General features: G+C 43.5%; 1 protein-coding gene across 1 annotated transcript; it reads left to right on the top strand.

Annotated features, from left to right (window-relative positions):
• Nucleotides 1–6,031: 6,031 nt before the first annotated feature.
• LOC103629115 (uncharacterized) lies at nt 6,032–11,395 on the top strand. Its single transcript, XM_008650310.3, is given in 9 exon segments — nt 6,032–6,189; nt 7,489–7,691; nt 7,793–8,144; nt 8,442–8,686; nt 8,763–8,975; nt 9,652–9,744; nt 10,582–10,686; nt 10,777–11,076; nt 11,078–11,395. Coding segments are annotated over 9 exon segments (1,584 nt in total). The 5' UTR covers nt 6,032–6,143; the 3' UTR covers nt 11,105–11,395.
• The last annotated feature ends 6,352 nt before the right edge of the window (nt 11,396–17,747 follow it).

Genomic DNA, 17,747 nt, shown 5'->3' with positions numbered 1-17,747 from the left:
ACCGGCGCGCTCCAGTACCTCACGTTCTCCAGGCCCGACATCGCTTACGCCGTCCAGCAGGTGTGCCTTCATATGCACACTCCACGGGAGCCCCATCTCACTGCGCTCAAGCGGATTCTGCGCTACCTCCGCGGCTCCCTCGACTACGGCCTCCTACTCCGCCCATCCCCGACGTCAGAGCTCGTGGTCTACACCGACGCTGACTGGGTTGGCTGTCCCGACACGCGCCGGTCCACCTCCGGCTACGCCGTGCTCCTGGGCACCAACCTCGTCTCATGGGCCGCCAAGAGGCAGCCCGTCGTCTCTCGCTCCAGCGCTGAGGCCGAGTACTGTGCCGTGGCCAACGGTGTGGCAGAGGCCTCCTGGCTGCGCCAGCTCCTCCATGAGCTCCACAGTCCCCTCCAGCGCGCCACTCTCGTCTACTGCGACAACGTCAGTGCGGTCTACCTCTCCACCAACCCCGTGCAGCATCAGCGCACGAAACACGTCGAGATCGACCTGCACTTCGTCCACGAGCGTGTCGCTGCCGGTGACGTTCGGGTTCTCAGCGTCCCCACCACGCTGCAGTTCGCTGACATCTTCACCAAGGGACTACCGTCGAGTGTATTCTTAGACTTTCGATCCAGTCTCAACATCTGTACAGGATAGAGTTGTGACTGCGGGGGGGGGGGGGTGTTAGACTACCCGTCTAGGGTTTGGGGTGTTCCCCCTGTAATTACCATCTCACCCTCTCTGTATTGGGCCTGGCCCATTTACTGCGTCTATTAATATCACTCCTAGCCCTGTTTAGGGTTTACGGTTCGCATTCCAACAGTTTGCATGCATCTTCAAGGTATTTTGATGATCTTGAGACAAGACACAATTGTGAGGGAAGGAATAGAGAGCATGTTGATATGAGTAAGGGTGATATATCTGTTTTCCAACATGGAGTACAATTACTTGGAGCCCCAAGGATTACATATCTAGATAAAGATTATGATAAGATGGTTTGGTATGTGCTTAACAACTGTGTAGAGGTTGATCCATATATGGAGTATGTATTCCCATTATTCCTCTTGCTTGCTCTTGTTATTTTAGTATTCATTGCATGCTAAATGTTGATTTTAATATATTTTACAGTCTATATAGAAAGGAGTTACAGAATGAGGGAGGATTTCCTGATGTTGAAAAACAAGTAGAAAAACAATTTTCTTCCTGGTTTAAAAATTATGTGAGAACTTGTTTTATATTTCATTTTAATCCTTTATTACTTGAAGTTATTCTCATTGTATACAAATTTTATATATACAGATTGGAACACTTTGGCATGAGCGAGGAGAAGATCTCTGTTCTGATCTATTAGCTTTGTCATGTGAACCTGATCTGCGAATAAGAGTTTATTCAGCATGTATTGTTGATGGTGTTCGATACCACACTGTCGACCGTGAGAAATATAGGAGGACACAAAATAGTGGTGTAATGGCACAAGGCACACATAATGGTGAAGATATTGAATTTTATGGTTCCTTAAGAGAAATAATTCAGTTGCAATATAATGCAGACAAGAGTGGACACCGGTCAGTGGTTATTTTTCGATGTGATTGGTTTGACACAGAAAGCAAGAAGGGAAGAATAAAAGATGATGGATTATTGAAAAGCATCAACCGTTCTAGTTGTTGGTACAAAAATGATCCTTTCATTCTTGCGCCACAGGCTACTATGGTTTTTTATTTGCAAGACACCAAATATGGAGGTAGCTGGAGTGTAGTTCAAAAATTTGCGCATAGGCACCTTTGGAATGTTGATGAAAATTGTAGTGATGAAATACCCAATGGTGTGTCGCTTTCTTACCAAGACGATGAATGTGTTGCTTCTAATATTCAGCATACTTAAGTGGATATAAACAATGATACTGTTGGGGTACAAAATGTTGATATTATAGATGCAAGTGTAGTTGAAGATCTACATAGACAAAGGGATGAAGAAAATTATTTTGAGGACGAAGAAGATGAAAGAGGATGGCAATATGCCAGTGATAATGACGAGAGCAATATCCCAAATGTTGTTGATGATAATAGCGATGACGACTAGATGGGTGATCTTGAATGAGTTAGCAACAGACATAACTGTGGACACTCTGAGTTCTGTTTTTAGTTGTAGTGTGTTGGACTGAGGACTGAAGTTTATGCAAGTTGTGTGTGTCTCTTTTCTGTAAAAACTGAAGGTTATGCAGTGTTCGTAATGGTGCGGTTGTATATTAGACTGAAATCTTATTTATGCACTTTCTTGTGTCTGTTTTCTATAAAGACAGATTCACTGATTTTTCTGTAAAATGAAAACTGAAAACAGATTCACTGAAAACTGAACTAAAAACAGATTCACTGTAAATTGCAAAACTGAAAATTGAAAACAGATTCACTGATTTTTCTGTAAAATGGAAACTGAAAACAGATTCACTGTAAACTAAAAACAGATTCACTGTAAACTGCAAAACTGAAAATTGAAAACAGATTCACTAAAAACTGAAAACTAAATTTTCTGTAAAGACAGATTCAAAATGAGGACCCCTCTTTAAAGTGTTGTGTAAAGACAGATTCTTGACAGGTTGTGTAAAAACTGAAAACTGAATTTTCTGAAAACAAGTTCTTGACAGGTTGTGTGAAGACAAGTTGTGTAAAAACTGAAATCTGAAACTGCAGATTTGTGTGTTACTGGGAGCATATGTGCTTGTGTTTCTAAAACTGCAGATTGCTGGATGTTACTTGACTGGGAGCAGATTTGTACATGTATCTAAACATTATTTCAGAATATGCTCCTTTCAAGTTACTATCTATTGAGTATCCAGTCTGACTAAACATTATGTATTGAGTATCCAGTCTGACTGAACATTATCTTCAACTATGTGTGCTCCTTTCTAGTTAGGAACTGGGAGCACAGATGAGGCGAGATTCATCTGACTGAACTTAACCAAAATGAGCTCCAGTCTACAGCTTACAGTCTACAGGAATTCGACAGCTTACAGTCTACCTGCAAGGAATTTGACTGAACTGAACCAAAATGAGCTGACTGGAAATGGCCTTTTTTCAGGTGTTTTTAGGAACTGAACTACTCAAGGAATTCGACAGCAATGCCCTTTTTTCAGGTGTTTTCAGTTAAGTTTTCAGGTTCATTTGAGATCTGTTTTCAGTTCAGTTTTCAGGTGTTTTCAGTTGAGTTTCAGTTTCAGTTAAGTTTTCAGTTCAGTAGTAACTATATTGAGCGAGATGTTCAGACCAAGTCTGAACAGATCTGCTAAAATCTGTACATCACAAAAAAAGAATGGCATCACAAGAGCTTTTTGGACAGAAATGACAGTTAAACAGAGACTTAACTGAGCTGACAACACAAGCTCTGCATTGAATTGCAGTTTCATCTTCCCTATTGTTACTTCATAATGTTATTTTTTGGTTTTTTCAGGAAACGAAAACCTCGAAAAAATACCACTAAACAATGGTTCCCCAAAAACATGGCCGAATCAACTGAACCTCATGATGAGAACCCACCAGATGACACCGAAAGAACTGAACCCACCAGTCAAACACAAGTGATTTTGCGCCATGGAGGTGATGTTGGCCAGCAAGAGTTCCAGGCAGTAGATGTTGGGAGCTTAACGCCACCAAGGCTATTGTTAGGCGCCACATCTTCTGTTGGTGATGTTGGCCACTTGACCCCTCAAAGGCACAAAAAGCGAGCAGTAGGCAAGAAGTTGACGCCGAAGAAGAAAAGTGTTTGACAGTCCCTATGTGCATGTGGTCAAACTATGTGTGTGAAATTAAGTGTATGACTCAGTCAGTCAGTTAGTACCTATTATGTGTCTGTTAGTCCTATTATGTGTATGGCAAACCAAACCTACTGCCACTTTCGGTTTATGTCTGTTTATGTCTGCAATGGCTTTTTTATGTTGAACTATGTGCTGTCCATTTTCTGTACGACTCAAGAAACAGAATCTGCAATGACTTTTCTGTTTATGTCTGCACAGATTGTTCCAACAGTAGGGAAATAGAATCTGTTTTCGAGAATCTGTTTTCAGTGAACCAGAAACAGTTTTCTGAAAACAGATTGTTCAGTTTCAGTGACCAGAAACAGGTTGGCAAACTGGCAAACAGAAAACTGGCACAGGTTGGCACATATTGTTTTCGAGAATCTGTTTTCAGTGAACAGAAAACAGCTGGGGTGAAAATGGACAGATTCTTCAGTTTGCCAGTTTTCTCGAATCTGTTTTCTGTTCAGGTTCAGTGACCAGAATCTGTTCAAGAAAATGGACAGCTATTTTCTATTTTCTGTTCAGGTTCAGTGACCAGAATCTGACCAAACTAGCAAACTGGCAAACTGAAAATGGACAACTAAATGGCAAACTGAAAATAACCTACAATGGCAAACTGAACATTTTCTTGAACCTGCATTGTGAACATCAGAATGCCAGCTGAACTGGCAAACTGAACTGGCAAACAGCTGCTGTAGGGCAGCTGCTGCAGGGCCTAACAGCTATTTTCTGTTTTCTGCATTGTGAAAATAACCTACAATGGACAGGTGTTGCAGGGCCTGACAGCTGAACTGGCAAACTGAACATTCTGAACAAATAACCTACAAAAGAAAATAGAATGGACAGCTTCACAATGCCAAACTGAAAGGACAAGTTCAGCATCAGTCATAACCCAGGTTCACAAGCTAACTATTACACAGATAACCTTACACAAGCTAACTCATACTCAGATAACTCTTACACAAGCTAACCTTACACAGATAACTTGAACACAGCTAACTCTTACACAGATAACCATTCCACACCACACATACTACTCTACTTCATCTGACGATCCACAATCTCTTCAGAATTCACATCATTCAGTGCCCATTCCCCGCCACCCATATCTTCATCTTCAGCAAATTGGTTATTGAAACATTCAGATAATGGTGGTGAAGGACCAGCTTCGAGATCTTCTAAACATTGTGCTTCCTCCAGCAGTGACTGAGCAAGCTCATACACGCGCCACATTGAGAAGTTCACTGACACCTCTTTGGTCGTATCTGGCGAATCCATTATCTCGTTTCCGGCCAAATCTATCAACTCGTTCCCAACTACATGCATCTTTGCAATGGCTTGTGCGAGGTCACTACGAACCGTTTCAAATCGGGTTATCTACGAAACCACATACAATGGTGTTGGAATTGAACTCGGAAATTGCTCATACTACTGCAAGGAAACCTTACCGACACTGAACGAGGTTCCGAGCACTGCTTGAGGACAGAAGGGGTCTGCTGCTGGGTGTACCACGTACCTGACGACAGAAGGGCTCATATATCTGCCGGTTGTATGATTGGTGAGTTTGCTGGGTGTACCACATACCAGATGTGGCCGCGCCGTTCAGGTCCTTGCCCGTGGAGGACTGCTCCTTGCCGCCAACGTAGCCTGTAGGCTTGGCAACGATCGACACCGACAAACGACTGAAAGCCGAAGCCACTTTGGCCTCACTGTCCAACTCGACATCGACGTCGAGGACCAGGCGTTTTTTCCCCCTCGTCGAAGCCGCCATCGGAGGAAGAGCACTCTCGGATCGAGCTCACAGATATTGGCGGCGCCGTGGAAAGGGATGAGAGTTAGGTTTTCACCAGCAGCGTCGTGGTTACAGCGAGGGGCAACAATGACTTTTACCGTAGGTAAGAAAAGGTTACAGAGGCCGGGACATTAACAGTACCAAAATGGCGCGGGTGTTTCCTCCATAATACCAAACTGGCGAAGCACGGCTGCAGAGTTATAAATTGGCGAAGCCGCGTGACGAGAATGTTACAAATTCAAATAACTCTTCGAAAAAGCTCCGTTACTAAAATTTTGAAGTTCAACGGATTATAATACTAAAATTCTACTAGCTCCGTTACTTCATCACCAGTCTTCACATAGTGTAATGGTCTGCTCTGTATAGGAATACCCTGAGGTGGTAGGTTCGACTCCTATCATCTCTGTTCAGCTATTTCTTTTTTTTATTTTTTTGCCTATCTTCTTCACCTAACTCCAAAATGGCTGGACGTCCTCGCATAACCTCCCTACACATATCTTCTTCACCTGACCTCTCTTCCTTACCCTCCCTCATAGCAGTCGGCTGCCGTGGTCCGGTGACCTCCCCACGATGCCTCCCGGGAAGAGATCCACACAGCCCTCACGGAATTCCGAAGGTAATTTTGTTTAGTTGCTCCTCTCTGTTCGTCACTTCGTGAAGCAGCGGGATCTAGGTTTGGGAAGGTTTTCTCCTCCATGGCCATGACGACTCATGAGCTCTGTCCCCATCCTTCCCGCCTCCCATACCTCCACCATCTGTTGCCTCCTCTTCTCTGTCGCCTGACTCGTCCTCGCCATCGCGGTGCCTCCTCCTTTGCCTTCACTGTCTCCACTAGCCGCAACCGCCATCACCTGCAGCAACCTCCGCCTACCGTTGCCTTCCACTATGGCTGCGCAAATGACTCATTCCGAGCCTTCAGCGGCCACCTCGCTCGGCAAATTCTCCGCCGGCGACAGGGAGAAGGTGCTCGCTGCCGTTGGCGTACACACAGCAACTTCTCTGCGCTACCTGCTTCCTGCCCAACCCCGAACCTCCATAAGCTTTGGATCTGGGTAGAATCATGATGCAGATTGTGGCTGCTCATGTCACGTATATCCTAGAAACTTCTAGCTATTTTAGTATCTAGCTGCTAGCCTACTACCATGGTGTGATCGGTTAAGATATTGCTTGTGTGTCTACTATTCCCTGCAATTCCTGCTAACTAGTAAATGGTGCGCCCTTTGCGCGCGTGAGAAAAAACGGTAATATAAGTCATAACAATATTATGTTGGTTTGAGGTTGTACATGCATATTTCATAATCTAAATGATAATTTCATATTAAGTAAAAGTTCATTTTGTAGTGGTTGCAGATTTAAAGTGTTATCACTATTAAATTTCAATCATTATGAAAACTGCCTTGCAAACTGAAAGATCTTAGCCTTAAGGCAACACATTTAAAAATACTATTGAATTTTCTGAGTAATATTTCAGTAGTACAGTGAGTAATGAACCAATGATAATTCAAGACATTCTAAGACCATAAGTTAAAGCATGTTTTTGAGTAATATTTCAGTAGTACCGTGAGTAATGAACTAATGATAATTAAAGACATTCTAAGACCATAAGTTAAAGACATTCAATAATATTTTCTGGTTGCTTAGATCTCTTGGCTATATGCGCCAATTGCAAATGCTCACTATTTCAGAATACAATTTTTCAATTAGACATAGCTAGATCGATTTTATTCATTGTCAAACCAAACAGGATGTTTTTTAACATTGGGTGGAGAACTTTATCCATCTATATATAACATTTTGGACCAAGCAAGAAATTGACACAAGATATAAATTGTTGAATATAATTGATGCATTACAATTTCTTCTTTATTGTGTTTGATACCTTTTTCATTTATTCATTTACATTTTAAATGTACAGAAGACCCTCTTACTGAATACGAGAAAATGAGGGCTGTGAATATGATGAAGAACAATCAATTGTTTCAACGGCTAGGCCTTGGACAATTAAAAACAATGATCACCGCAACAACTACAAACAACAATCAAGGCGGTCCTCAGGAATCAGGTTCTTTATATGATGGTGAGAACGTTGAGGATTCTGGTGAAGAGGATGTTGGCATGGTACTGATTACTCTCTTAGCTTCTTCACATTATCTATCATTACTTTTGGGTTCACAAATAATTTGATATGAATATGCTTATTCTGTTGTACATATATTTAGGAATTCCAAGCTCGTAAGGGTGTCCCTACCCACATCTCCAATGATGGTGAACATATGTCAACAAAAGTAACAAGAGGAAATAAAAGAATTATGGCACCTGTGCAGGAACGGCCAGTTAGAGTCACTAGACAAAGAGTTGCTGAAGTAAACCAAATGTCTACCCATAGCCTAAATGTTTCTACACAACCCAGTTCAAGTGCCGCCACAAACCATGATTTGACCCACAACCTTATTGTTCCTACACATCCTAGTTCCAATACTGCCACAAACCATGAGCCCATCCAAGACATGGATACTATTGCACAACCTACTTTCCAGATACAGGAGGGTGATAACCACACTGGGAATCAAGGCAAGTGGGCATCTTAACTTTTTGGACTGCGATATCTATCATTACTAGGATAATATCATGAATGATTTTGGCGAGTCACAAATATATATTGAGAACCTATACTTACCCCATTTGGGTACAACTTCAATTTGAACTCAATTATTCATATGTTGTATTATGTTTTATCACAACTAATGTTTAGTTATATGCAACATTATTCATATAAAAACAATTTGTGTCTATACAATTATAATTATTTATATTTGACATTAATTGTGTAAGATAATGTACATTTTTTGGCATGACCACAAACAACAGAAATCATACCAAGGAGAAAAAGTATGGGCAGGCAACTTGAATCGTTAAGCAGAGGACTGGGAATCAATATTCCAATCCAAATCACTGAAGGGAACAAAAGGCCAGAGCCACCTATTCAAGCTGCTAAGTTTGCATCAGAGGGTGGAATCACATTGAGGCAGCACATTCCAATATTTAACCATTGGAAGGAATACAAGAAGAGAGAGAATGAACCTATAATAAGAAACTACATTGGCAAAGTTACTGTAAGTTAGTTTTACTCATCATAAAGTTCATTGGCCTTTTTAATCAAGACTCATATAACGATTACTTCTTTACTAGGCTAATTTCACGGTGGACAGTGAGAGCAAGACAGTGGAAGATGCATGTCTAGACATGCTAAAGAGTGGACAACGCCAAATGAGGTATAGACTGAAACAGAAGTACTTCAATGGGATACCTGCTAATCAAGTGAGGACTACATCACCTATTCCAAGCATGTCTGACAACGACTGGAGAAAGTTGGTGGAGAAGTGGTCTACCCCAAATCACAAGGTACTTGCAATATCCAGACGTTTTCTACATCTTTATGCTTATCCCAACCTATGAATCAACATCGTCTTTGGAACACAGTGTGATGGCCAGTCCATTGATCATTCTATAAATAACACATGTTTCTTTGATCTGTTGCATATATAGTACTAGGTCAGCCTGCTAGTTGCTGCAAATATTTGACATATTACTTGACTGGGAGCAGACTTGTATTGCATCAGGGAACTGCTTCAGTACACCATTGTTACTGCAACTGCTACTGGCATATTTCTTTGACCTGAAAAACAGCAAGTTATACATATATTTGTTTACACAGTCAAATAAGCATTGCATGGGCGGCAGTTTTGTTTGGCTAGCCAAAAATAATGGGAAAAGGGGAATACAATGTGACAGGTGCCTATTTTTGGTAAAATGTTAGTCTATACATGATGTGATTGTGGCGTTGGTGTATCTTTTTTGAACCCGAGAATAAACTGCTTATACTATATTAGGCAATAAGAGTGAGTTTTCCATGTATTCACGTTTATAGCAGTGTGGCATGATCTAGAATGGTGGCTTCTGCATAACCCTATGTCTGACATGATTGCTTACTCTGTTGCCACATCATATGTTTGTTTTTTCTTACTCCAGCTACATATTCTAAATCTATATTATTTTTACATGCTTATTTGATACACAGGAAAGTTGTGTGAAGAACAAACTTAATCGTGAAAAAGTACAGTATCAACAATGCACAGGCTCTCAGTCCTACATTGCAAAGGCTTTTATATTGGTAAGAAAATAACCACTGTTTACTTATCTGCATAGTTGAATGATATGTGAATGTGTAATATTGCCAATAGAGTCAGTTTAACATCTATGTTACCTCATATAGTTGCCCCTGGTTGTTACATTTGTGTTCACTTACATTTCTTGATTATGCAACAACCTTTATTTTATGTGCATAGTTGAATAATCTATGAATGTGTAATGCTGCAAATGAACACCCATAACCATTTAAAGAGGTGGTTATTATGTGTGCTTGCTTCCATTAATTAGAGAGCATGTCTCCTAAATCATTTTTATTGTATTGTTAATAGTTTATTAATAGGTCATCCACCAAACTATAATGTTTTAGTTTGTAGCTATGTTACCTACAAGTTTCCTAATCCTCCTTATTTGAACATTGTGCAGTTCCTCATGCTCTTTCTGCAAAAAGTCCATTTATATATTCATCAAGTACTGGATAGATAGAACAATAATAACAGAGAATGTATAGCTTGCTGTTTTTCTATTTCTGTATTTGATTCTAACATCTCTAACATCTCTGTTTTTGTAATCGACTCTAACATCTCTCTAGCATTTTAATATATATATATATAGCTTGCTAAAGCATTTAGATATGCAGTAATCGACTCTAACATCTATTTTTCTATTTATGTATACCAAAGCACAATGAAACATCTTTGTTTGCTCATATAGTTGTTCCTGATTGTTTCATTTACAGTTTTATTTAAATGCTTTAGCGCTGTTCATATCTAAAATGCATTTTAAATTGTTATTTTGAAAACCTACCTGTACCTTATTTTAAGACCTTCATTCTCACCGGACTCATTTTATATCATTTCAGAAGCAAGAAAAATATAAGGACGCGGAACCTAGTGCAATAGATCTTTTCAAGGAGATGCATTGTAGCAAAAAGAAAGGTTTTAGTGAAAATGTTCAGAAAGCTATTGTAAGTGCTTGTTTTCCTTTCATGTTTGTACTAACAACTTGCAACTTGTGGTATACTATATTGATGAATAACCTTTAAATTTTATATTAGGTTGACATGGAAGAAATGGTAGCAGCACCAGTTCAGGATGGACAACAACCAAAATCTCCTACAGAAGTTGTTTCTAATGTGCTACCAGGCTCCAGTGTGTTCCTACGCAATGTTGGTCTTAAGTCTGCATCCCAGAAAAGCTCCACAACGACTGTTTCTGCAAAGGTTCAACAACTTCAGGATGAACTCGAGACCGAGAAGCAAGAAAAAGATGGCCTTCGGGAAGAAGTGGAAACCTTGAAGGCTCAAGCACAAGCATCTCAGGAGACTGTTGATAGTATGAAGAGGTCGATGGAAGAAAATAACAACCTCCTTCGTCAACTATTAAGCTTCAATCGAGGCCAAGTGCCTCCATCATAAGTCTGGTTGACCACTATAGGACATGCAGCCTTATGGCTGTTATAGTGGCTAGTTATAGTAGCTCTAGATTTGAAGTTATAAGATCATTTTTCAATTCTGCTTAATTTTTAATACTTTGAGTTGAAGTTATTGGATTTGTTTTGGATTTTAAGTTAAAGGATTTGCAGATATATGTTTTAAAGTTATATTATTCTCTTCTAGATGAAATATTTGTGTTGAACAAATTCATATGATATTTTGGTTCTGATGTGTAATATTCTATGACGATATGAATGCATATGATGTATTCCTTGCGATGATGATTATATTTGTCACAAATGCTTTGTCAGCACATCACTTGTCGTGTCATCACATTTTATGACGAAACTTTTTGTCACAAATGTATTGACACATAAGCGGCCAACACCTTTCAATTTGTGATGAAATTCTTCGTCACAACAATTATGCCACGTCATCGAATCTATGACAAAAATTTTCGTCATAAATGTTTTGCCACGTCACATACCACGTCATCACCATTAGCCACGTGGCAATGCATGTCAGTACGAATTGTGACGTTTTTAGGGGCAATTATGATGAAATATAGTGTCATAGATTTAGTGACGAAGCTAGTATGCGTCATAGAATCTATGACGATTTTTTGATCATCGTCATAGTACTCTATTTAACACGCACCTTCTGTGACGATGGCTTTTTCGTCACAATGACGTCACCAAAACATAACTTGTGACAAATAAACACTAATTAGTGACGTAATCATTATGTCACAGATTTCTTCATTTTCTTCTTCTTGTTGCCACTCCGGTGCGACTTGACTTGGAGAGGTGATTCCTCCCTTTTGTTGCCAGACTCTCCCGATGGAGCTTTCCCGTGGCTTGTGGCGGGCTTCTCGCGGGTCACCATCTCCTTGGCGTGAGCTCCCAACATTACTTTGAGCGGTTAGGCTCTTAATGAAGTACCGGGCTCCGATACCAATTGAAAGTCGCCTAGAGGGGGGGTGAATAGGCAAATCTGAAATCTATAAAGTTTAAGCACAACTACAAGATAAGGTTAGCATTAGAAATATAATCGAGTCCGAAAGAGAGGGCGAAAACAAATCACAAGAAAATGAAGAGTGTGACACAGTGATTTGTTTTACCGAGGTTCGGTTCTTGCAAACCTACTTCCCGTTGAGGTGGTCACAAAGACCGGGTCTCTTTCAACCATTTCCCTCTCTCAAACGGTCACTTAGACCGAGTGAGCTTCTCTTCTCAATCAATTGGGACACTTAGTCCCCACAAGGACCACCACACAATTGGTGTCTCTTGCTTTGATTACAAAGATCTTGGGAACAAGAAATGGGGAAGAAGAAAAGCGATCCAAGCGCAAGAGCTCAAAAGAACACGACAAAACTCTCTCTTCTAGTCACTATTGCTTTGAGTGGAATTGGGACTTGGAGAGATTTTGATTCACTCTAATTGTGTCTTGTATTGAATGCACTAGCTCTTGTATTGAATGTGTTGGCTGAAAACTTGGATGCCTTGAAGTGTGGTGGTTGGGGATATTTATAGCCCCAACCACCAAAGTGGCCGTTGGGGAAGGCTGCTGTCGAAGGGCGCACCGGACAGCTCAGTGTGCCACCGGACACTGTCCGGTGCGCCAGCCACGTCACCCAACCGTTAGGGTTCGACCGTTGAAGCTCTGACATGTGGGGCCACTGGACAGTCCGGTGGTGCACCGGACAGTTACTGTTCACTATCCGGTGCGCCTTCTGGCGCGTGCTCTGACTTCTGCGCGCACAGTCCGCACTGTAGCCTTGTCAGCCGACTGTTGAACTCAATCGTTGGCGCAGTAGCCGTTGCTTCCGCTTGGCACACCGGACAGTCCAGTGCTACACCAGACAGTCCGGTGAATTATAGCAGAGCGGCATTCCAAAAACCCGAAGGTGGCAAGTTCGGAGTTGATCTCCCTGGTGCACCGGACACTGTCCGTTGGCACACCGGACAGTCCGGTGCACCAGACCAGGGCAGCCTTCGGTTGATTTGGCTCCTTTCTATTTGAATCCTTTCTTTTAACTTTGTATTGGTTTGTTGTGAACCTTTGGCACTTGTGGAACATATACTCTAGAGCAAACTAGTTAGTCCAATAATTTGTGTTGGGCAATTCAACCACCAAAATCATTTAGGAAAAGGTGTGACCCTATTTCCCTTTCACACCCCCTGTCGAAAAGAAGTGATAATGGAGGCATCAGAGACGCGAGGTATAGTTCCTCGTATCTTGGTGAAGCGGGAGATGAAAGCCCGGAGAGTCTCCCCGGGTTCCTGCCTTACTGCATGGAGATGAGCCTCCACACCATGCTGCTGATGAGCACTGGCGAAGTTTGCTGTGAACCATGCACAGAGCTCTTTCCAGGAGTAGATCGACCCTGGGGTGAGGTTCATGAGCCAGGTCCGGGTCGGCCTGGTCAAGGCTACATGGAAGTAGCTTGCCATTATGGCAGTGTTTCCACTAGCTGCCGTAATAGCGGTGACGTAGACCTGCAAGAATTCCGACGGGTTTGACGTACCGCCGTACTTCTCCGGCAGGTGTGGCTGGAACTTGGGTGGCCAAGTCGTTGCGCGGAGATGATCTGCTAGTGCGGCACAGCCCACGCCGACCAATGGGACACCCGCCTGGATTCGGGCGCCCCTTGGAGTTTGTGGTGCAACTGCAGCAAGTCTTGGTCGAGGTTGCGACCCTTGAAGTTTTGTCGGCGCTCACGTGCCCTCTCCAGAGAGACTCGAGCATCCTCACCCGCACGCATGTGGTTGAGCTCTGCTCGCAGGTCGTCAATCCATGCACCCCTCACTGAGGGTGAGCGCACAGATGCCGACGCCTCGTGTTGACCCCGAAATGATCGAGGCCTGGACCTGGCCGAGCCAGGATGGGCCATGCTGAGGAGATGGTCGACATCTTCACGCCACTGCCTCATGGCCCCCAGCGAGGCCGTGGAACTTGGAGGGTTATGTAGCAACTCCCTGGCTACAGACAACGCCCCACCAGGAGCAGCCCTCAATGGAGTCCTGGATGTCTGCGCGGGCGTGTGCTGCTGTGCAGCGTGCATAGTAGCAGCACCAGGCACAGGGCGGTTAGAGCATTGTGGCACGGAAGATGTTGCCCCTTCCTCCATTGGGAAGTCCTCGGAAGAAAAGTCGTGGTGCTCGACGATCTGAACCATCATGTCAAGCAAGAAAACAGGCAAAAAACCCAAGGCCAGACCCCCTACCTGGCGCGCCAAATGTTGGTGGGAAAATCCTCCGGCCGGGTGGCAGAATGCACCCGCCCTAATCCTAAGATGAGGAGGGGGCCTAAGCGCTTGCCTGATTGGTGAATTTTGGATGAACACAAGAACACTCGAGGGTTTATAGTGGTTCAGGCCGCTGGAGCGTAATACCCTACATCCACTGTCCGTAAGTTGTATTGACCATGTCCCTTGTAACGCTGTGTCCCCTCCCTTTTATAGTTTAAGGGAGGTACATACAAGGATGCTGAGCTCCGACATGCGGGCCCAGGAGCATAATGGAAGGAATACATTATGTGAATAATTAATGCTGACAGCACACAAAGATCTTTGCTGGACGCTGTGTTGCTTCTCCAACTGGCTACTGCCACGTCTTGCCGTGTCCGCAGGTTGGTGATGGCTTGTTGCAGTCGAATATGGAGTAGCCTGGTACGCCTATTGTGCGTAGAGGCGTATAGGCGGAGCTGTTCAGATTCCCTTCGCCTTAGTAACGCATGAGTAATCAGCAGGAGTCATGATGACTGCAGTCCATGCAGCATTGATAGGCAGTGACCCTTTTCTTAGAAAAGCGCGAGTAATGGTGAGTCATTGTACTTGCTATGGTAACGTGTGAGTAACAGCACGGCCCACGCAGCGTGGACTGGACACGCCACCTATCACTGGAATGGACAGGTGCACGTCTTATCCGTAATAAATGCAAAGACGCGCGTACCCTAGAGGCTTCATGCCAGGTTCCGCCCGTTGGCTTAACGCCGCACGCAGTAGGCCACGTGGCAGCATCGGGTCTCCGCCTGGGTAGGGAGCAGGAGTGTATGTGATAAGGTCTGGATCCCACCAGATCAGGTCTGGACACGTGTCGGCACCGGACCCCCGCCTAGGTCCTCATTAAGGCCCGGGTATGTTCTATCCTGGAACCCTGGGACCCCACTATGGGTGGCCCGGACCCTATACAGGGGGGTCCAGATCCCATTCCAGGGGTCCGGTTCGCACACGTGGAGGTCCTAGACCAAACTTGGAGGCCCGGACCGTATATACTGGGGTCCGACACCTTCCCATGGGTGTCCAGACTCACTAGTGATGCCTCAGAGTATGTCACTTTCTCTGGACACGTGGCGGCACCGGACCCGCCCATGTGGTGGGGTCAGGTGCTGTTGCTGGCCTAGAGTAGTCGCTCGAGGCTTGGGCGAGTCATGGCCTGGTCCCACATACAACTCTTTTACCACGTGACTAAAAATAGCCGCGTGGGTACTGCGTTTTTATACAGCAGTAAGGGGTACCCTAGTTTTAGGGTACCAATAGGGTCCTTCCTCTTCTGAAGGTCCTCAAAAACGTGATTAACACATGTTTTCAGTATGACCTAGACAGTTACAGGAGGCTTCGGCTTCGGGATGAAGGTTTTCTCTCATGGTAAAGACACACGCGATATGAAGATACAACCCGAAGGTGATATGGATGGATGTCGAAGCTATGACTGAAGGAACTTTGGCTTAATATGATGATGAAGATCAAGAACGAAATTGACCTAAAGGGGGAAAAGACTACTTAATCCTTGATAACTAGCATTGTGATTAAGAGTGAATGTTAGGGACATAAATGTAATCTTATCCGAGCTGTGTCCCGTGCCTATAAATAGATGAACAGTAATATCGTACTGTTCACGCTGGATTGTAATCTCTCTCTCAGTCATCTTTGCATTCTCACCTTCTGGCGAACCAAAGGTATCATTGTATTATAAATACCATTGATGTTGATTCTTATTTATGAGTATACATATAAATGGTGGGGATTTAATCCTTATCAACATTCTTTAATGTACTTTCGCATTCTTATTCATATTTATATTTATATGCTGAAATGATGAAGGTATGTCCTTCATGACCTTCGTCTGAAGATTATAACATCCGAAGGGAAATAATGCTCTGAAGGACGAAAGTCTTTAACCATTAACAATTGTGTTGCCTTGTTCTCAATTTATAGCATTTAAGAACAAGTAGACAACATTGGCGCCCACCTCCGGTGTACTCACTTCCACAACTTTCGGCAAAGCATCAACCTTCGTCATGCCACGAAGAAGAAAGCAACGCCAGGGGCTGCACTGCAGCCACTGGACACAAACCAGGAGACGCTCTCTCTCTGAGAAGCCAGAAGCCAGAAAAGAAAGGCTACTAGCCCAACACTTCAGGAGGAGGAGCTGGACCAAGAGATCAGGAACCTGGAAGTCATTCATCAGCAGGTGCAAAGAAAAAAGGAGAAGATGGTCCGGTTGGCCAACCTTCAGAAGAAGATCGACGAAGCCGCTGAAGAAATGCGCTATCTTACCCAAGATGACCATGATCGAAGGCCTCAGCACAGGGAGCTTCATCAGGAGAGCTCATTCAACGAAGATGAATGGTATGATGACTTCCATCACGATAGCTTTATCTTTGATGATGCTTCTCCTCTGGCAGCGGAACTGCAGGCTATCCCATGGCCACAGTCCTACAAGCCACCTCAGTTGCCCATGTATGATGGGCACTTGGACCCAAAGCAATTCTTGATGAGTTACGAAGCAACAATATCTTCGTATGGGGGAAATGCTACCGTCATGGAAAAGTCCTTCGTCATGGCAGTCCGAAATGTGGCCCAAACTTGGTAATCTTCTCTCTAGCCAGGGACAATTACGTTGTGGCAAAAGCTCAAGGACATGCTGGTCACCAGTTTCCAAGGCTTTCTGACAAAGCCATTCACAGCTCAAGCCTTATTTCAATGTACGCATGACCATGAGGAATACCTTCAGGTGTATGTTCGAAGGTTTTTGCGCTTAAGAGCACAAGCCCCCACAGTGGCCAATGAAATTATCATTGAGGCCATGATCAAGGGGCTTCGGCCAGGACCTACAACTCAATATTTTGCCAGGAAGCCTCCACAAACTCTAAAGAAGCTTCTTCAGAAGATGAATGAGTACATCCGGGCTGACAATGATTTTCGCCAAAGAAGGGAGGAGGCCTATAAGTTTTCTGAGATAACCAGGGGCTTTGGAGGAAGACTTCACCCCAGGCATGTCCGATCAATCCACAACTCCAATACCAACGATGATAGGGCTAGCAATGCTCAACATAGCCATCAAAGTTCTCAGAATTCGAGCATGCAACAGACTTCTTTCACACCACTAGCTCCGAGAGGTGGAGGAGGAAGAAGTTTTGGTGGTGGAAGGTCTGGCAATTAGCCCCAAAAGTTATACTACCTTTTTGTGGCGAGGACAAGGGCCACACAACAAGGACATGGAAAGTTACCATTCATAAGAAGGAAATTGCTGAAGCTGAAGCGCGACAGAGTCAGCCGAAGCAAGTCCTCCACACTACTTCGTGCTACT

This window comes from Zea mays, chromosome 6 (genome assembly GCF_902167145.1).
Source record: "Zea mays cultivar B73 chromosome 6, Zm-B73-REFERENCE-NAM-5.0, whole genome shotgun sequence".
NCBI lineage: Eukaryota > Viridiplantae > Streptophyta > Magnoliopsida > Poales > Poaceae > Zea > Zea mays.
The sequence above is the reverse complement of the archived record's forward strand: the minus strand, read 5'-3'. Positions and strand labels throughout refer to the sequence as shown.